Raw genomic sequence first — 21,675 nt, forward strand, 5'->3', positions numbered from 1 at the left:
AAGCGCATAGTCCCTCCTGCTAGCCCTCAATGTCGCACGTGTATTTAAAATTGAGAGGTGGGCAACGACGCCAGGGGTGAGGTGTACAACCCTGATGGTAATTTAGACTCCGTGTATCGTGCCCACCCCCAAGATCCTATATGTATGTGTAATGAGAGTGTGAGTAATGTGATTGTCTAAGATGTGGGATAAAATTGAGGCAGAGGCAGCCAGAAGGGGACAGAGGGGTGGGGGGTAGCCTCCTCTGCACCCTGGTGACATACCCCTACTCCAAGGCCCTGCATGTGTGGGTGGTTGTGGTGGAGCGGGAAGAGGGAGGCAGCTGGAGATGGGGAGCGAAGGAAGGGAGGGGCAGGTGACCCCTACCCGGGGCCAGCTCCCCCGCTGACCCCAGTAGGCACTCCCATACTCCGCGACCCGCCAGGGAAAGGGGGCCCAGGCCCATCCAGACCGGGACCCAGCGCAGCAGCACCCCCCAGCCCCGGGACAGTCCACCCAACCCCACCACAGAGAAAACTGCACCCACCCCACCATCCACTCATCTTCCAGACTACATGAGACAATAGACACCCAGGCTGAGATCTTCCTCCACCTCTCCTGTATCTCCCCCTCCTGCAGAGAGTTCCTGAGGAGAGGAAAGCTCCTGCAAGGTGTGACAATCTCCCCCACCAGTTGAAGAGCCCCCCAGGTGGCTCGACGCACCAGCGGCACCCTGCGCCAGGGATGGGCCCCCATGCACCCACCCGCCCTCAACCCCGGCAACACACCAACCAGGATCCAAGGCCCCGAGGCCCGGCCAGGGCCCCAGCCCAGAGACGGAGCGCCCCCAGAACCTCACGCCCATCCCGGACCCACCCAGGGGCAGCCAGGCTACCAGGTCAGTAACCCACGTCCGTCAGCAAAGACCCTCCCTTAGCCCCGCTGCACGCAGCCACGAGGAAACAGTCACCTGAGAGCCAGAAGAGCCCCCAACCGGACATGACCGCTACCCCGGGTTGAGCCCCCCAAGGAAGATGCCTCCGGGGAACCCCCCGACGCCCTAAGCCTGTCCCTACCCCCACACCAATCACAACAGTGAAGGCGGGACCTAACTATGACCCCCCCCACCCCCACTAGGTGATGGAGCTGATAAAAGGAGCCCAGAGCAATTGATCTGATGTGGTGGCCGAGGCTGTATCAAGACTAATGTAATCTAATAGATAATTTCTATATTGGTTAGAATTAAGATTGTTTTTATTTTTCCAGTTCATGAGGACAGTTTTCTTGGCTATGCATAGGGCAGTGAAAACCATATGGGCTATATTCTTTTCTGAAGTGACATTATCTAAGCTGCCCAACAAACACACTAAGGGGGAAGTTGGAATGTTACATTTCAGACATTTTGATAAGTCTTCACATATCTCGCGCCAAAACTTCGGCACTGGTGGACAGAACCAAAGAGCGTGAATGTAATTGTCTGGTGTATTGCCTTGACAGTGTGAGCAGTTGTTGGAAGATGTAAAGCCTATCTTGAACATCCGATGACCTGTATACTGCACTCTATGTAGTATTTTGTATTGTATTAATTGCAGACTGGGATTTTTAATCAATTTAAAGGTTTTTAAGCATACCTGAGACCAGAAGTTTTGGTCTAAACTGACTGATAAATCTGCTTCCCACTTTGCAATAGGAAGTGATATTGATTCATCTAATTTAGAAAGTGTTCTGTATATTTTAGATAATAATTTGGGGGATTTAAGAGTAAGGAAATGTGCCGCACTTGGTGGTGTTTGTAATTCAACTTGACTGAGGTTAAATTTCTTTTTTATTATGGATTTAATTTGTTGATATTCTAAAAATCTTTTCTTGTTGATCCCATATTGTGCAACTAGTCTGTCAAATGGAATAAATTCTGTTCCCTCTAATGTATGTTCTAAGTGTTTAATTCCTTTACAACTCCATTCTGGGAAATTAATCATATTATTGTTTTGTAATATGTCAGGGTTATTCCAGATAGGTGTACGTTTGCATGGGATTAATGAAGACTTCGTTATTTTTAGAAACTCCCACCATGCTGTCAGAGAAAAGCTGATGTTGATACTTTTAAAGCATTCATGTCTTTTGATGTTTGAGCTAATAAATGGTAGGTCTGAAATCTCTAGATCCTTGCATAGTGCCTGTTCAACATCTAGCCAGGGCTCATCTAAGAAGGTATGTTTTAACAATTCCGAGATGAACTGAAGCCTGTTGGCTAAGAAGTATTGGTGAAAATTAGGCAGTTCTAATCCTCCTCTATCCCTTTTTTTTGTAGCATTTTTAAGCTGATATGCGGGGGTTTATCTTTCCAAAGGAATTTGGAAATATATGAATCCAGAGATCTGAACCAATCTTGTGATGGTTTGTTAGGGATCATCAAAAATAAGTAATTTATTTTTGGCAAGATCATCATTTTTATAGTGGCGACCCTTCCCATGAGTGATATGGGTAAAGATTTCCATCTAGTCAGATCGCCTTCTACTTTCTTTAGAAGTGGGATGTGGTTTAATTTAGTTAAGTCTGAAAGCTTAGGAGAAACATTAATACCTAAATATTTAATAGTTCCGGATTGCAGTGGGGCAGAGGAAGTATTATGGAAGGAGCAGTTAATGGGGAGAACTGTAGATTTTGGCCAGTTAATTGAATAATCTGAAACTCTTGAAAACCAGTTTATTAGAGTAATTACCTCAGAGAGGTTGGTTTGTGTGTTTTGCAGAAAAAGCAACACATCATCCGCATAGAGACTGATTTTATGTTCTATGTTCTTACATTTTATGCCCTTAATTGTTGTAGCCTGTCTAAATGCTGCTGCTAGAGGTTCGATAAAAATTGCAAAAAGTGAAGGAGAGAGTGGGCATCCCTGTCTGGTGCCCCTCAGGAGACAGAAGCTGGAGGATGTCTGGTCATTTGTTCTGATACGAGCTGTTGGGGAATTGTATAATATTCTTATCCAGTTTATGAAAGAGTTTCCAAAACCAAATTTGTGTAAAGTTGCGAATAAAAATTTCCAGTTAACTCTGTCAAATGCTTTTTCTGCATCTAGAGATAATATTATGGTTTCGATGTTTTTATTGTATGAGTAGTCTATTAAATTAAGTAATCTACGAGTGTTTGTTGAGGAGTGCCGACCTTTTATGAAACCAGTTTGGTCAGGATGAATTAAGAGGGGGGTTATTTTCTCTAATCTCTTTGAGAGAGCTTTGCAGATTATTTTAAGGTCTACATTTAAAAGAGAAATTGGACGATAGCTTGAGGGAAATAAAGGGTCTTTGCCTGGTTTTAGCAGGAGACTAATGTTGGCAGAATTCATGTTTGGTGGTAGTCTGCCCTTTTCCTCGATTTCCTGCAACATGCTGTGGAATACTGGTGCCAGAATTGTCCAGAATTCTTTGTAGAATTCTGCAGGGAAGCCGTCTGGACCTGGAGCCTTATTATTGGGCATACTTATCAGGGCTTCCTGGAATTCACTTGGCGTCAGTGGCGAATCCAGTTCCATTGCTTGACTGTCTAGTAATTTTGGAAGAGTAAAGTTGTCAAGAAACAGGTCAATTTCATTTTTAGATGGGTTTATTTGTGGTGAGTATAAAGTTTCATAGAAATCCCTAAAAATGTTGTTTATTCTTCCAGGGTCATATATTGTGTTCCCCGATAAATCTTTAGCAGCACATATAGTTGTTTTTTTCTTTCTTTATTTTTAACTGGTTAGCTAGAAATCGACCTGATTTGTTACTGTGTTCAAAATTCTGCAAGCGAAGTCTTTGTATAAGGAATTGTGTTTTTTTTTTTTATTAATAGTTTCATTTAATTCTAGTTTTGTCTTGCGTATTTTGTTCAATGTTTCCTGATCTTGGTCGCACGCGTAGGCTTCTTCTAGTGATTTGATGGTTTTTTCTAATTCCTGAATATATTTGTTTTCTTCTTTCTTTTTGTGTGATGAGAAAGAAATTATTTTACCTCTCATCACAGCTTTCCCTGCTTCCCATAGAACAGAAGCAGATATTCCGGGAGTGTCATTAAAGTCTAAATATGAAGTCCATTCCTTTTTAAAATATTTAATAAAGTCTTCATCTTTAAGCAGTGATGTATTAAATCACCAGTTTTTACTTGGCGTAGTATTATTCTTGTGCATTAGTGTTAAAGATACAGGACCATGATTGCTGCCAGCTATAGGATGAATCTCAGTGTCTGAAATGTCACACAGCAGTGAGCTGCTGACCAAAAAATAATCCAGACGAGAGTAAGAGTGATGAACATGCAAGAAAAAAGTATATTCCTTACTGTTGGGGGGAAGGGAGCGCCATGCATCGCGAAGGCCAAAGTCGCTCATATACTGTTTGATTATATTTGTGGATTGCCAATTGCGCTGAGTTCCTGTTGTGTTGAGCCTATCCATTTCTTCATTTAGTCCAAGGTTGAGGTCACCGCCAAGAATGAGTGCGCAATCGAGGTGTTCAGAGAGTGTACTAAAAAATCCGTGGAAGAATGAGGGTTCATCAACATTTGGACCATATATACTTACAATACATAGTTTTTTGTTCAATATTGATAGTTTAATAATTAGAAATCTACCCTCTGGATCTATAACTGTATCGAGTACTGTAAAATTAACATTTTTATGTATTAAAATTGCTACTCCCCGTTGTCTAGAATTATAACCGGCTGCAAACACGTTAGGAAACTCAGGTGTTTTAAGTTCGTTTAAACCTGTGACAGGTCTGTGAGTTTCTTGTAATAAAACAACATCTGCCTGTAGTTTTTTAAGCTGGTTAAATATCTTTAACCTCTTTCCTCTGGTGCCAGCTCCATTTACATTCCATGTGACAAACCTCAGCATGCCCATAATTGTGTGTGTATGTCTAATGATGTATGCTGGGTGTTTCGTTTAGACAGGTGGAGAGAGTGTGGAAACATCCCTTGTTTGTAAATAGAAAGAGAGAGAGAGAGAAAAAAAAGTGTGGTGAGAGGCTCCATAAGTCTGACTATGTGTGTGAATATTCACTAATATGAACAAGCGTGGCTTGTGTTATGTGTCCTGCAAGTCTGTGCGTGCTGTGAGGCTGTTGTGAATGTGCTGCCGTTGAGCGGATGTGTTTGCGTGATCGTGGTGTGAAAATATGGAGAAATAGAGGGTGTTGTTTGTAGGTGAGTGGGGAAGTAGGTGAACACAGCAGTGAAAGACAAGAGAAAGAAAGAAACCACATGAACTGTGAGCAACAACAAAAAAAGGAAACGAAACAGAAACATTCCAATTAAAGTAATGACGGAGGGTGACGGTGTTATATCTGCTATGACATCCTACTGATATTACTAGGTTAAACCCATTTTAGAGGAGAAAGTGTGAATGAATAAGAAAAGAGTGTAGCGGGTTCTTATCTGGAATCAATCAATCAATCAAGCTTTTATTCGTCACATGCAGGTTGCCCTGCAGTGAAATGGGACCCCCCCCCCCCCCCCCCCGACCGTACATATATCAGAATCAGAATCAGAATACTTTATTGATCCCTGGGGGAAATTATTTTTTGTTACAGTGCTCCATTTTAAACCAACATTAAGACAAGACAGACAATACACTAACTAAGAATAGTACAATATATACATATATATACATACATACATACATAAGTCACTCATAAATAAATAGTTGGAAAAGAAACGTGTAGTTGTAGCAGCAAACAGTGTGTTAAGTGGATGCGTTGTACAGGGAGATGGCCACAGGCAGGAATGATTTCCTGTGTCGTTCAGTGGTGCTTTTCGGTAATCTCAGTCTCTCACTGAACGAGCTCCTGTGACTGACCAGCATGTCATGGAGTGGGTGGGAGGTGTTATCCAACATTGTCTTTATCTTGGACAGCATCCGCCTCTCCGACACCACCTTGAGGGAGTCCAGCTCCATCCCCACAACATTGCTGGCCTTACGGATTAGTTTATTAAGTCTGTTGGCATCTGCGACCCTCAGCCTGCTCCCCCAGCATGCAACAGCATAGAGGATCGCACTGGCCACAACAGACTCATAGAAAATCCTCAGCATTTTCTGGCAGATGTTGAAGGACCTCAGTCGCCTCAAAAAATAGAGACGACTCTGGCCCTTCCTGTAAAGTGCTGTGGTGTTTTTAGCCCAGTCCAGTTTATTGTCAATGTGTACTCCAAGGTATTTATAGTCCTCCACAATGTCAACACTGACCCCCTGAATTGAAACAGGGGTCAAGTGTTTCCTGGTCTTCCTGAAGTCCACGATCAGTTCCTTGGTCTTTGCCACGTTGAGCTGCAGATGATTCTGCTCACACCACGTGACAAAGGAGTCGACCACAGCCCGGTACTCTGTCTCATCATCCCTGCTGATGCATCCAACCACCGCAGAGTCATCAGAGAACTTCTGAAGATGGCAGGTCTCTGTGCAGTGGCTGAAGTCTGTGGTGTAGAGGGTGAAGAGGAAGGGGGAGAGGACAGTCCCCTGTGGTGCCCCTGTGTTGCTGATCACCTTGTCAGACACACACTGTGGGAGACGTACATATTGTGGTCTTCCTATCAGGTAATCAACAATCCAGGACACCAGAGAAGCATCCACCTGCATCGCTGCTAACTTATCACCCAGGAGGGTCGGCCTGATGGTGTTGAAAGCACTGGAAAAGTCAAAAAACATGACCCTCACAGTGCTCGCCGGCTGGTCCAGATGGGTGTAGACACGATTGAGCAGGTAGATGATGGCGTCCTCAGTTCCGAGACGAGGCTGATAAGCGAACTGAAGGGGATCCAGGTGTGGTCTTACTATGGGTCGCAGCTGGTCCAGGATGAGCCTTTCCAGGGTCTTCATGATGTGGGAGGTCAATGCCACGGGCCTGTAATCCTGGGGGCCACTGGGACGTGGCGTCTTTGGTACAGGGACGAGGCATGATGTCTTCCACATCACCGGGACCCTCTGCAGACTCAGACTCAGCATAAACAGTTTATGAAAGACTCCACACAGCTGGGGGGCACAGGTCTTGAGGACAAGGGGACTCACTCCGTCTGGTCCAGCAGACTTGCCTGAGTGAAGTCTCCTCATTTGCATCTCAACCTGGTATTGAGTGAAGGTGATGGGTGGGGGAGGGGTGTCAGGACTCTCACAGGAGGCAACATGTGAAGAGAGAGGCTGGCACAGTGGTGTGGCTCTGGATTCCAGGCTGACTACAGGTGAGGTTGTGGGGGTGGGAGCAGACACTGTGGTGTCAAATCTATTGAAAAACAGATTCAACTCATTGGCTCTATTCTCACCTCCCTCAGTTCCCCTGCTGTTGGTTGGCCTGAATCCAGTGATGGTCTTCATGCCCCTCCACACCTCTCTCATGCTGTTCTGCTGGAGTTTCCACTCCAGCTTCCTCCTGTAATTGTCCTTAGCCTCTCTGATCTTGTCCTTTAGTAACACCTGGATCTTCCTCACCTCCTCTTTGTTGCCCCCTCTGAAAGCCCTCTTCTTGTTGTTGAGGAGGGCTTTGATGTCCTTAGTCACCCACGGCTTGTTATTTGGGTAACAATGAACAGTCTGAGCTGGAACAATGGAGTCGGTGCAGAAAGTTATGTAGTCTGTGATACACTCAGTAAGCCCATTGATGTCCTCGGCGTGAGGCTCACAGAGTGTTTCCCAGTCGGTCACCTCGAAACAGCCCTGTAGTTCTGCTAAGGCCTCCTCTGACCACCTCCTGACAGTCCTGGTGGTCACAGGTTCCCTCCTCACAATTGGCACATAGCGGGGGGTGAGGTGAATCAGGTTATGATCTGACCTACCAAGTGGGGGGAGGGAGGAGGAGCTGTATGCATCCTTGACGTTAGCATACAGTAAGTCTAAAGTTTTCTCTCCCCTGGTGGGACAGTCCACATATTGTTTGAATGTTGGTAGTGTATTGTCCAGTGATACATGGTTGAAGTCACCCGAGATCACAATAAAGGCACTCGGGTGCTGAGTCTGTAGCCGAGCTATGGCAGAGTGGATAGTGTCACATGCAGCTGTGGGGTTAGCAGAGGGGGGAACATAAACAGCCACCAAGATGACGTGAGAGAATTCCCTGGGTAAATAATACGGCCTGAGTCCAACAGCACACAGTTCAGTGTCCGGGCAACAAATCCTTTCTTTGATTGTTATGTTGGCAGGGTTACACCACCGGTTGTTAACTAAAACAGCAAGCCCACCTCCTTTCCGCTTACCGCTAGCGATGCTGTCCCTGTCCGCCCGAACAGTGTGGAAGCCTTCCACGGAAGCATTCTCATCGGGAATGTCCTGGTGCATCCATGATTCGGTGAAACACATCAGGCTACACTCTCGGTATTCCCTCTGACTCCGTACCAGTGCTGAGAGCTCGTCGATTTTAATTGCCAACGATCGCACATTACCCATCACGATAGACGGCAGACACGGTTTAAACCTCCTCCTCGCTTCGAGCCTCCGCTGTCTCACCGTCACCTTTTTTCTTCTCTTCTGTCCTTGACCTCTGCATCCCCGATGTGTTTTCCTCCAAATTTCAGCTGGTACTTCTGCGGGCCTGGCCAGCGAGCCGGCTGGCATCAGGGCGATCAGCTGATCTCTGGAGTAAACAGTCCGTGCGTGTAGGAGATGTGCCGCGGTCCCGTTCCTTGATAAAAGTAACAGTTCCACGGCCACCAGAAGAACAAAAACTCTCTCAATCCACATGATTGAGTAAGAGATAGAAAACGGAGGAAAATACAAGTCAGGAAAAAAAAGAATACGTAAGAAAAAAAAAGCTAAACTAAGAGAAAAGCAGGAGCGACTGTAACAGGCTGCACGCTGGTTGGCGCATGCGCACTAATATAACACAAACATTACATGGGGATACAGGTCGGAGATTGGTAGAATCAGAAAAACATTGAAATATACACTACAGTGGGGAAAGTACAAGAGGAAAAAAAGAGACCCCTACTCATGCTATGATTCCATGGTAGGACAGCATGAGAACAGGAAACAAAAAAACTCCTCTGCACAAAAAGCACATAAATGTCCACAGCACAACATTGTGAAGACATGACAAGCCACAGGGGTGGGAGGGGGGTGAGGGGTAATCCGAAGCGAACACAGCAGCCGCCCCGCACAGCGCTACCCATTCCAGCGCGGCACGCAGACCCGCCGTGTTCCCTCGCAGGAAACAAGCATCGAAGGCGTTGGGAAGGGAGGGGGGATGAGTGCGTGCTTATCAGTGTAAGTGTATGTGTGTGCGTGTCCATAGTTCAGCTGAGACAGTGTCCTTCGGCCTATCAGGCTAAGTAAACAGTCCTCCAGCCGATCCAGGTGTCCTTCATGGGATGGGAAGAATAGTCATCACACAGTCGTTATCAGGGAGTTGTTTTGGTGGGCTCCAGCCTTGGGCCTGAGCAGCTGGCGCCGTGGTGTCCAAATGTAGAATATTGTTGATTTCTCCTTTATGCGAGCAGCGAATTTAGCACTCTGACACTGGGGCCTCGATTTCCCGTTGGAGAGCCGCGAGCCTCCCCATGATGGTATCAAGCTTCTGTTCCGTGGTGTTCTCGTTCTTTTGGTTCTGAGACCCCACAGCTGCAGTGAGCCGTTCTGCGATGTTATCCAACTTTCGCTCAAGGGTGTTATTGTGAGCAGGCCCCTCTCTGATGTATCCCATCATACGCTCAATGGTGTTAGTTTGAGTCTTCACGGCAGCTGTAAGCGTCTCCAAGGTGTTAACCATGCTGCGTTCGGTGTGGGAGGCCGCGCCTCGTCCCATCGCTTCAATTCCAGCGGTCAGCTTAGGGGGGGTTTGAACAGCTGATTCCGCTCTCTTATTTCTCCGATAAGTCAGGGCCAAGCCAGCTCCGATCAGCAAGAACCCTATTATCATGGTTCCGAATAGGTAAATATCCTCAGCGTCCTCGATAGACAGTCCCGCCAGGCACAAGATCCTCCAGGTCTGCCACCCATCCATCGTGTATCCGGCAGGGAAAGTCCCTCCAGGGCACTCGGGCTCTCCCGAGCCCAGACTTCTCGTTGAGAAGAGGGTGTCAATAGCATTCAGAGACCAGTTGATCAAATCCATAATTCTCTGTTAGGTTTTAGAGAACGACAGTGAGAGACTGTTCGAGGGAAAAATAGTGCACGCGAGACAAGACAGGACACAAGAGGCTAAGCAGGGAAGATAAGGGGAAGGAGGAGAGGAGAAAAGTGCGACCGCCTTCACCGAGAGCCAAGAAAGAGAGTCAATATAACCATGGTGTGGTGCCGGGGTCGGTAGAGCTGTCCGTCCACGGCGATGACAGCACGGGAGCCTTTCTGGATGAAGCTACGTCGAACTGGGAACAGGACCTTGCATCGTTCCAGGATCTCTTTGGGGAACTGGTCGTTCACGCTGAAGTCCGTTCCTTTCAGCTCTCTGCCGCAACTCTTCACCTGTTCCTTCTGTTTGAATTGACCGAATTTGGCCACAATAGGCCGTGGTCTCCCGGTCCGCGACCTCACGCCCCCCAAGCGATGTACTCTATGGAAGTCGATGTTCTTTACGGTGTCCTCCGGCAGCTTCAGGTGGATTTTAATGAAGCTGTTCACCGTTGCCTCCGCGTCCTCTCCGGCAGATTCTGGAATACCAGAAAACACAAGACTATCTCTCATGCTACGGGCTTGTAGATCGATAACGGACTCTTTTATTTTTTTATTTTCAATGTTCAGCTGGGTCACGTTATCGGTGAGAGATTTGACCAACTCCCGTAGAGTGGTATTTTCAGCGGCAAGCGTTTCCACCTGCTGCTGGCTGAATTCCAGGGATTCTCTCAGAGATTTAAATTCCCGGTGTAAAATCTCCACCAGGGACAGCCTCGCATTAAAACTGGACAATCGCTTGTCGATTGACTCCAGGATGTCTACGATGTCTTTGCCGGCGGGCAATGTTGTACCGGGGGAGTCTGCCGGGCGACATCTCTTCGATGACGGCGTCTCAATTTTGGTCGGGGAGGATGCACTGAGGGCCTTCTTCATTACTAAATCTTGAAAACAGCGGTCGATGTAATCTTGGAGAGCGTCTAAACACCCCCCGTTGTCCTCCAGGGTGTTAGAGATGATAGAACAGATGTTGTTAGTTATATGACAATTGATTAGTATATTTGGTAATACTGAAGCTTGAAAAACCTTTGTTAAACTCTATGCTACCATTTGCTTTTTTTTTTTTTTCCGCCAATTCTCCGGCGTCTGACGTCACCTACAACATGGGTCGCTTACCTTACTCGTCACTTCCGTCACTTACTTTCCAAACGCCAGATCTGAATGAGGGTGGGGGAGGTTCAATTTGCCATGTTGCAAGGAGAGCTTAACTTCTGTCTCGCTAGCTTGCTCTGCACTCTTCATTCTGGCAATGCTGTCTGTGTTGAACGCTCAGTGGATCTGCGTTCGACAGTGCAGCCTAGGCGGAGTAGTCGAAAGCAGATTCACTGAGCGCTCAACACAGACAGCATCGTCAGACGGAAAGTTGATAAAATAAATTACAAATTTTGTATTGTTCGATACATATGCGTACGAACCAAAAGCACTGTATCAAACGGTTCAATATCGATGCGAGTATCGTTGCACCCCTAGTATTTATATTGTTATCTTGTCATTTTAGCCTGACTGTTTGGAACAACTCTGCTCATTAAACTGTGTTAGCATGTTAGCAATTCTACTGCATGGAAAAGCAGCTCTGAGTGATTATTCAGATTTTCCTTTCAGTTATGATTTTAGTATTACTGTAGTATTATGGTGGTAGTATTGTAGTTATTGCAGCCCAGTAAACTGAGTGTGTTAACTGAAACAGTCAAATGTAGTTGGACGTCTGCAGAGATGCTCTTTATTTCAGGCGATGTTCAGGATACAAATGTTGAAGGACTGACTTACACTGTCTTTGTGTCTTTGTTTAGAAGCAGAGCGACACAGATGGATCCAGTTCTCAACCCTGTCATCACTGTGGTGGTGGGAAAGACTTTCATTGTGACCTCTGTGGAAAAACTTTCAGTCGGCAAAAGACCCTAAAAGTACATCAACATAGACACACTGGAGACAAACTGAAATACTGCAAAGAATGTGGGAGAAGCTTCACCACACCAAGTGATTTAAAACGACATGAACTGATTCACAGTGGGGTTAAAAAGCACCTCTGTGATCAGTGTGGGTCATCCTTCACCACTGCAAGGGACCTTAAATTACACAAACGAGTCCACACAGGAGAGAAACCACACAAGTGCAGACACTGTGAGAGAAGCTTCTCACGGTCACATAGTCGTAACCTTCATGAACGTGCACACATGGAAGGAAACTACAGCTGTGACCAGTGTGACAAGAGCTTCAGGAATCTCAGTTCATACTCTGCACACAAACGATCCCACGTTACTAATAAACTGTTTCACTGTTACCAATGTGCCCAAACATTCACCTCATTGTCTGCTCTGTGCAAACATCAGCGCGATCACTCAGGGCTGAAATCACTCCCATCACTGGATCACAGTGAATCTGAAGACACAGAAAGATCCTCTGGTTTCTGTGTCAGACTCAAAAAGCTTGAGATCAGGCTCCACAGAGTTCAGATAGAATCATTTAAACTTGTGTTGAACTGAACTGGTTGCTGGGCTGAACTTCTACATAATACAGATCTACATGGGATCTTCTTTTCTGTTTTTTACTGAGTCAGTTTTGTCCTTTTTTCTCTGTCCTGGTTTTGCTCGTCTGTAAATGATTGAAACTCAGTCAAATAGTTCATTGTTCTCCAGCAAAACGTTTTGGAAACTCATGTTTAACCTTTAAAACTCTGACATGTTTTAGCACACAAGGCTTCATCGGGGAGTTCACTCATGATTGGACCATGAGAAGAAAGGTTTTTAGTGGTTTTATTATAAAGGTTTTATTATTATATAACAATGTTAATAATAATATCAATAACATTGAGGCACATTGTGTGGAGGAGGTTCAGTCATATCCTGATCATCCAGACAGATTTGATGGTTTTTATCCTCACCTGCTGTGTAGAAATGGTCTGACTGGTCGCTGTTACTGGGAGGTCGAGTGGAGAGGAGTCATTAATATATCAGTGAGTTACAGAAGCATCAGAAGGAAAGGAGGCAGAGACTGTGTGTTTGGAAACAATGATCAGTCCTGGAGTCTGAGCTGCTCTGATGATGGTCCTCGTTCTGTCAGGCACAATAGCAGACTAACAGCCATCTCCTCCTCCTCCTCCTCTGTCCTCATCTGTCTCCTCTGCACAGACACACACACACACACACGCACGCACACAGACACACACACACACATGCACACACACACAGACACACACACAGACACACGCACACACACGCACACAGACACACACAGACACAGGCACACACACACACGCACGCACACAGACACACACACAGACACACACGCACACATGCACACACACACAGACACACACACACACGCACGCACACAGACACACACACAGACACACACGCACACATGCACACACACACAGACACACACACAGACACACGCACACACACGCACACAGACACACACAGACACAGGCACACACACACACACACAGACACAGGCACACACACACACACGCACACACACACTATGCACAGACTGGTACTCTTTGTTCATACCTGTGTAAGACGTCATAATGAACTTGTGCATATTCATGTAAGCTCAATAAAGAGCAGTGTTACGAGGGAGCAGACGAGAGCGACTGAGGTCAAGTGAAGGAACGGCGCTGTCACAGTTCTCTCCCTCATCAATTGTCTGGTTCCAGCGGTGGGTCTGTGCTAGACGACCCATCAGCAGCTTTTTCCACTGGTTACCAGTACGTGGTAGAATCCACTTCCAGATCTGGTTGTCTTTAAATCTGTGAATGGATTGGCTCCATCTTATCTCTCTTTAACAAAAGAATCCAAGTGGAGCCCTCAGGTCTGCAGATAAGCAGCTTCTGACCAGAACTAGACGTAAAAACAGAGGTGAGCTTTATCGATGGCTGCAGCCAAACTCTGGAACAGTCGCCCTTCACATCAGGTCGTCACCAACACTGGACATTTTTAAAAGCCGGTTGGAAACACATTTGTACTCTGTAGCTTTCAATCCTGACCAGTCTTTATAGTCATTACTGTGTATGTTTCCTATTTTCTCTCTACTCTGTGCAGCACTTTGGCTCAAGCTGTTTTTAAATGTGCTGATAAATAAATGTAGATTTCTTTGAATAAAACAGTGGAGCCGAGCTTTGAGCTCAGTGTGTAACAGTGTGTGTGTGAGAGCCATGTAATGTCCATGTGTGCATGCTGACTGTGCTGCTCTGACCCCCCTCCTCCTTTCAGGGTGGAGCCTGCTGGAGTCCGATGGTTGAGACCAGGTCTGAGGAAGTGTAAGTGTGTTTTTAATGGGATTCATGAAAACAAAGCAGCACACATTCAACCATCTTCATCATGTCAGGAGTCATCATCAAAGTGTCAATCAATGAACAGATGATGGATCAATAACTGCAGCTGGATTGTGTTTGTTCTCTCCATCAGATTCCTGTCAACTCACAATCGACACAAACACAGTGAACACAGAGCTCCAACTGTCTGACAACAACAGGAAGGTGACACGTGTGGAGGAGGTTCAGTCATATCCTGATCATCCAGACAGATTTGATGATGTTTATCTTCAGCTGCTGTGTAGAAATGGTCTGACTGGTCGCTGTTACTGGGAGGTCGAGTGGAGAGGAGTCATTAATATATCAGTGAGTTACAGAAGCATCAGAAGGAAAGGAGGCAGTGATGACTGTGTGTTTGGATGGAATGATCAGTCCTGGAGTCTGAGCTGCTCTGATCGTGGTCCTCAGTTTGTCAGGCACAATAAGATACAAACACCCATCTCCTCCTCCTCCTCCTCCTCTGTCTCTAACAGAGCAGCAGTGTATGTGGACTGTCCTGCTGGCACTCTGTCCTTCTACAGAGTCTCCTCTGACACTCTGATCCACCTCCACACCTTCAACACCACATTCACTCAAACTCTTTATCCTGGGTTTATGGTCTGGTCTGGTTCCTCAGTGTCCCTGTGCTGAGTGGAGTGTAAAGAGTGTCTCCTGTTACAGAAACACTTTGACTGTTGAACAGATAGTTCAGTCTGTACATGTCTGTCTCTTTCACTCACAAACACGTTTTCAGATTCATGGATTCAATCAGTTGATGTTTGAAACTCTTCTAAATGATTCCTTGTAAACTTCTTCAGTCACAAACAAACAGGAAGTGATGTCACATGTGTTCCTGTCCACACAGCAGAATGAGTCTATTGCTGACAGTGATGTACAAACAGAGTGAGCATTTCTGAGGCCCAAAATAAACTGAGTAGTTCACTGAATGAACAATGGACTGTGAGCTCAGTTCCTTCATCATTAGTATGGATTATATATGTATATGTATTATATTAGTATCATATATATCAGGTGCTGCTGCTTTCAGTCATTGTGCAAATGTGCTGTTTGTAAGCTTGTAAAGCTGCAGTCAGCTGAGACTGAAGAAGTCACCTGATCAGTGAGCAAACGTTTCTGAAAACGTCCAGATGAACAGAATCAACCTTTTGGGATCAGCCAGCAATGCAGCATCATTGTTGTTCAGCTTCAGAGGTTTGCAGGAATGAACTGATGACCAGAAACAGCTGCAAAGTCCAAGAAAATACCAGCTGGAGTTCAGCTGCATTTGAAGAAGTCAAAGAAAAGTAAGGATGGCAAAGGGCGACGTTTTCTTCCAAAGAGCTGCAAACATGGTCGACGCCTCATTAGAAGAATCATCTGGACATTTGTGAGGAACTCTAACCAAGAAAGCAACGTCACACAGATCCAACAGACAGTTTCCATGACTGCAAGTGTTGAGTGGAAAAATGCTACATTGCATTATTGCATCCTCTCACCACAGGAGGCGCTGTTGGCACCACTGATTGCTGATCAGCTGTTCTCTGATGATCTGATTGATACTGTGAATAACGGGACTCACTGAACTCTGTGACACAGTGAAGATTACAGAGTTGAACTTCAACATCTGACTGACGTCACACAGACAGAAGGATGAACCAGTGAGGCACAGAACACAGTTACTGGAGATACTGGATCAGCTCCATGTGAACCTCTGATGGAGAAGCTGCTGAGCCAGAGAAACATCAGGACATGACAGCAGCTGCACTTATCTAACAACATGTAGCAGAGCTGATCTATGTTAGAGGATCTATCACAGCAGCTGAAGCCAAAGTCCAACACTGGATACCAGCTGAGCCTGTGCTGAGTGTAGTGTTACAGGAAAAGGGCAGAAACACTGGTAGCTCCCAGTGATGCTGACTGGGGCACAGAGCTGAATGATGCAGCATCAGGACACTGTTTCAGTCTGACTGACAGAGAAACCTGTAGCTGTATCTACATGTGAGGCAGAGGCCACACAAGCAGCTTTCTATGTTTCACAGTGACTGAGATCTTCAGTGGGGGTGGACATGCTCCTGTACAGACCTCTGAGGAGAACCAAGGTGCAGTCAAAGAGTCCAGTCTGTCCTCACAGATGTGAACATGTGCTTTCATCAGGTCTGCTGTCAGCTAGCAGGCTCACATCAGAATCACTGTTCCTGAAAAACACAGTCTGTGTGACATCATCAGTCAGCTGATGGTCCCAGATCTGAATGGTTTCTGTCTCTACTGAGGAAGTCAGAGAATATCACTGAGGTGTGGATCAGGTCTGAGTGAGCTGTGGAGGGACAGCTTTAAACAGTCCACAGGTCTCACGTCCTGCTCAGTCTGGTAGCAGATACCTCGTATTGTTCCAGATGTGCTGACATCATCAGCAGCACAGCTGTGTGATACCATGAATCTCAGTTATTGATCCAACACACAGTAAATACAAAGATCAGGATTTCTGAGAGTAATCATTATGAGTCTGAACACATGATCACTGAATGTTAGTCTCCACAATAATAAGCTAACACAAGCAAACACAGCTTTCAGCTCTTATTTTGAAACTGGCTTATTTAGAGAGCTGTGATGTGAGCGTGCCTGGCTCTGAGGCACTTGGGTCAGCCTCTGTTGTTTAGAAGTGTTACAGACTGTGAATGACACAGACCTGTCAGTTTCCATGTTTGTCTGTAACACAGCTCAGGGCTCCATGCTGAACGCATCCATCCAGTGTTATTGATCCAGGACTGATACCAGCATTGGGATCAATACTACAACACACAATCACATGTGTCCACGTGATGTGTTTGACCAGCTTTATTCATTAATGATCAATCAGCTTATTTACTGCATCTGAGTCCAGCTTCATTTAAATGATCCAACCATGAAAATGATATCAGTCCTACAGAAGCTCTTCATGCTAACAGGAAGTCATTTATTAAGGTGGAATAACACAGAGACACAACCACTCACAGCTAACCTGACCCCACTAACTGCATGTGTTTGGACTGTGGGAGGAAGCCGGAGTACCGGAGAGGACGCACACAAACACGGGAGAACATGAAGCACTGAAACAAAGATGGTGGATTTGACCTCAGGACCAGGCAGGGTTACGGGGGTCATGACCCCCCAATAATAGATCCAGCTACACTGAAACTGTCAATTTCATTTACTTTTCCTGTTTTAAAGCTATCAGGCTGCTTTGTGGCTCACTCAATACTAAACTAAGATACTTTCAGTGTGAATCATTTGCAGGAACACAGGCAGGATTTAAAGTGCAGAACTTTACAGTCTCTGTCTCAAAGTTGGTCTGAACATGCTAACAGCTCTTTGTTTTTTTCAGTTTTCACTGGTTTGATGTAATGAAAGAAATTTTAAAGAAGCAGACGATTGTTGTTATTTTAGTTCTATAGTTTCATAAATCGTGGTGTGGATCTAAGTCAACATTCAGAATAAATAAGATAATACAGCACTTTGATGGTTGCCTTTGTATTTTCCCAGCAGTGCTCAGGTTGGTTCTCGGCTACATTTACATACAGATGTTAATGTGTTCAGCAGCTGGACTCATCTGAGGAAGGAACATTGGAAAGGTGCTCAGTGCACAACTGCATCACTAATTTTATGTAAGACCCTGTGTTTTATTGTATTTATATATTTGTAACATTTGACTCAAACACTTTTGGGAAGGATGAAAATGTTTTCAGGAGGAAGTTTTTCCTTCTGTCCGACTGCAGTACACACAACACTGCGTCTCCCCCCATTATCACACTTCCTCAGGCTGGTGATGAGCGCCCCCTGGTGTCAGTGTTGATGACGTCATGCACAGTGAAACATAAACAGTGTCTGTTAATAAAAAATCATGTGTCCATTTTCATGTTTGCATCATGTTTCTGTAAAATCATCAGCTGTTTCTGAACCTTCTTCATTGTTTGACTCATTCCAACAGCTGTGAGCTGTGATGGAGTCAGAGCAGCTTCATCACTGATGTTCAGGTGAAGCTGAACTTAATAAACTGTAGAAATGATCAGGATTCAGGCTGGATGTGTAAAACACTTCTGTGTGAGGTCGCAGTGCTTCATATGTGTGTGTGGGCTGAAGCACACACGTGTGAGTCCTCAGAGGTTTCACACACATCACTGCACACACTTATAATCCTAGTTTAAGCTTGTGGATCATATCGGACACATCAGCAGCTCTTTGGAGACAAAGATTTGAGATTTAAGATGAGTCATAGTCTTTCTATCCATGGTAGCTTCCACTGCTGAGGCTCGGGAAACATGAAGAGGATAATTAAGAGCAAGCATCAGCTCTGTCTCATCTAACTACACAGTATTATGATCATGCACTTATGTCTCAAACTAAGACACAATGAGACAAAATGAGTTCTGTGAGTCTTTAGATTATCAGTAAATTCTGGTGACAGTTTGACGCTCAGTGGAGCCATTTTTGGTTTGTGATGAGTGTTTTGTGAGCTTCTGTTTTGTGAATCGCTCTTTGTAATTTAGAAGATCGTGCAGAAATGTGCGCGCCCTTATCTGAGAGGACACGGAGAGAGTGTCGCAGACTCGAGGTGAGGAGATAAACCTCGGAGCTGGATGGCCTGCACGTTACCCATGTGCATCTTTTCAGTGACATCAAGTGAACCCATAATAAGCATTTCTATGTCTTAGACATCATGTCCATTTCTAATGAGAGATTATTTTTAAATGAGGGAAACCTGGTCTAACAACACGCTTACAACAGAGCTAAAGGTTCACCACAGTGAGACGGTGGGACTCTGATAAGAACTGAAACACTGTGTATGAACAGCTGAGACAAAACTATATATAAACACTCATTTATTCCAGTTTAGTTTACAATGATTTTAAAGTAATGTGGAACGATTCATGTTCATGAGCTGTTACAAACACAACTATTGATTTGTCTATATATGGTCGGACTACAAGGCTTGTGTTGAGGCTCTTGGAATAATGTGTGAATTACAGCAAGAAATGATGGTTTTCCATTTTACCAAAGTGGAATAAAATCACCACAGCAAAGAAATCATGTTATTGTCTGCAGCTAAAATATATGGTGAACATGGTTTTATAATAATGTGCAAACACAACCTCACTCTGCTCTATACGAGGAGCCAACCACAGCTGTCCGGGTCTTCATCCACCACCTCCACCATCTTTGCTCATCATCATTCACTTAATTGCTGATTGGTTTAAATCAAACTCCATTACAGGTTCAACTCCATTATATAACAGCATGTTGACTTTGGATCTGGTGTGCAGTGCCACCTTAAAAGATGAGGAAACTAAGAGATTACAAAAAAAGAAGTGGAGGAGTTAAAGAGCTGCAGCAGATTAACAGTTTCTGACAGTCATGTGTTAGAAATAGGACGATTAGATGAGCTGAGGGATCCATCTACTGCTCAGTGAAGCCTCATCAGAAACAGTCTCAGTGGAAGGATGGCTCTATTGTTAAGGAAGGACACAGGCAGAAAGACTGGCGTCTGTCACACAGGAACTGGACTGAAAATCAGCTGCACATATTCATCAGTATGTGCAAACATATTATAGGTGTGGAATTCAGGACAGTACCATCAGAAGTTGATCCACTGTGCAAATGTCTGATTGGCAGTGGCTTCATTTTTCACTATGAACAAACTGCTAATGCAGCATCACAGGACGTCAGCCATGGATTGGCCTCCCCAGACCTCAACATTACTGAAACATCTTAACAGAGGATGGAAACAAAGGGAACCAACATCCAAGAAAAGAGCTGCTGCTGAAAACTTCCTCACAGAAAACACAAACAAGCTTGACTAAGAGACTCCAGGCTGTGCTGAATTATAAAGGTGGACTGACCTCCAGGGTCCTTAGTATCATATAAGCTCAGTTTGGGTCTTATATACTTTCCATTTATATAACAAAATATATAGAAAGGAGGGTGGTTTAAGATGTGTGTAGAGTTTTATTCATTATCTTTAGACAGACAAAGAAAGCACCATCCATTCGTCTCCAGTCTGTATGAAAAACAGGGGAAAGGTCAAATTAAAACTTTGAAATTCCTTTCACAATAAATCCATAAATAAACAAAATAAAACATAGAAAAGTGTTTAAACCCACTTTTCCATAAAGCTGTCAATAGGAAATGTTCCAGTAAACATGTCTGTGTTTCTGCTGTTTTCCTTTCATGCGTCCACAGCTGACAGGTAACCCTATTGGAGTCGCCATAGTGACGGGTGGCGTCTCAGCTTCAGCGTGTTGATGGGCACAGCCATGGTTACCACAGCTGGAGTTGGTGTACGGCGAGCTGTGAGAGGACAGAGATGGAGAACGCACATTTAACTCTTTAACAGGAGATACGTTACGACTAACAGACGACTGCTGTCTACATGATGTCTTTGCAGCCCTTATGCTACATGTTACACAACTTTTCTTCATGCCAACAAGACTGAGGTGCCACATAGTCGACACATACAGCTGATTATGATGCATGTTTTACTATTGCTATGTTCACATCATCTGCTTGGCTTTATTACTGAGAGCCTGGAGATCCTCTGACGTGTGCATGGCTGATGTGAAGTATGATTAGTCCTACATGACATCAACAACAGAGGCAATGAAAGCTTTGTTGTTAACAGGTTGTAGGTAAAGTCAAATGTCTACTTCTACACTTGTGTTGGGTAAAGTTCTTCTCACTGCAGCAGATTTATATCTGTGCTTTCACAGGGCGTGATGTGGAGCTCAGCGCTGAGGTGCAGGTCTCCTTGGAGACGGCATCCTGGCTGAAAATATTATCATGCTTCCAAAACATTTCAGCTTTTATTTTGAAAGAAACAAGACTTGAAAACGAATCCCCTTCTTCCTCTTTGTCTTTGTTCTTCAGAGGAGTGTCACCTGGACAAACTCAGGGCTGTTCTAGAGCCTTTCTTATTATTTGACTCCATAGAAATAAAACTGAATGGAATCAAACAAAAACTCCCAAACAGCTAAAACACTTTGCTTTATTCTCTTTTTTAACAAATACGTTGAAGTCCATCCACAACAACACAGCTGAGATCTCCTTTGTAATCAAGTGTTTACATCCTTTGTACAGATCTGCATACAAAACAATCATTTACGTCCCACAGAAGTCTAGTTACACGTAACTATACAAGAACTGGTGAATGACAGAAACATAAGACACATGATCACAGGTGATAACAAAAAGAGAAAGAATTCATGTGTTAGTGATGTTTTTCAGCCCTGATGGCTCATGTTGGAGAAAC

The 21,675-nt window shown here is 44.8% G+C and overlaps 2 protein-coding genes across 4 annotated transcripts in view; both read left to right on the forward strand.

The window, feature by feature from the left end:
* LOC309702261 (uncharacterized protein) overlaps positions 1-14,076 on the forward strand; it is a 36,691-nt gene extending 22,615 nt beyond the window's left edge. For 2 of the 3 annotated variants that reach the window (XM_082526833.1, XM_082526832.1), the window contains one exon: positions 11,893-14,076. In XM_082526833.1, the coding sequence (XP_082382959.1) occupies positions 11,893-12,585 (693 nt within the window). In that variant the 3' untranslated portion in view covers positions 12,586-14,076. Of the gene's footprint in view, positions 1-618; positions 1,044-11,892 lie in introns of those variants that run through there. The other variant, XM_082526834.1, reaches the window with a different exon arrangement.
* Positions 1-21,675, forward strand: part of LOC309697190 (uncharacterized protein) — a gene marked incomplete at its 3' end in the record, with an annotated part of 94,488 nt that overhangs the window by 31,510 nt on the left and 41,303 nt on the right. The gene's annotated exons all lie outside the window — the stretch shown is intronic.

Source organism: Aulonocara stuartgranti, assembly GCF_965226115.1.
Source record: "Aulonocara stuartgranti genome assembly, chromosome: 3".
NCBI lineage: Eukaryota > Metazoa > Chordata > Actinopteri > Cichliformes > Cichlidae > Aulonocara > Aulonocara stuartgranti.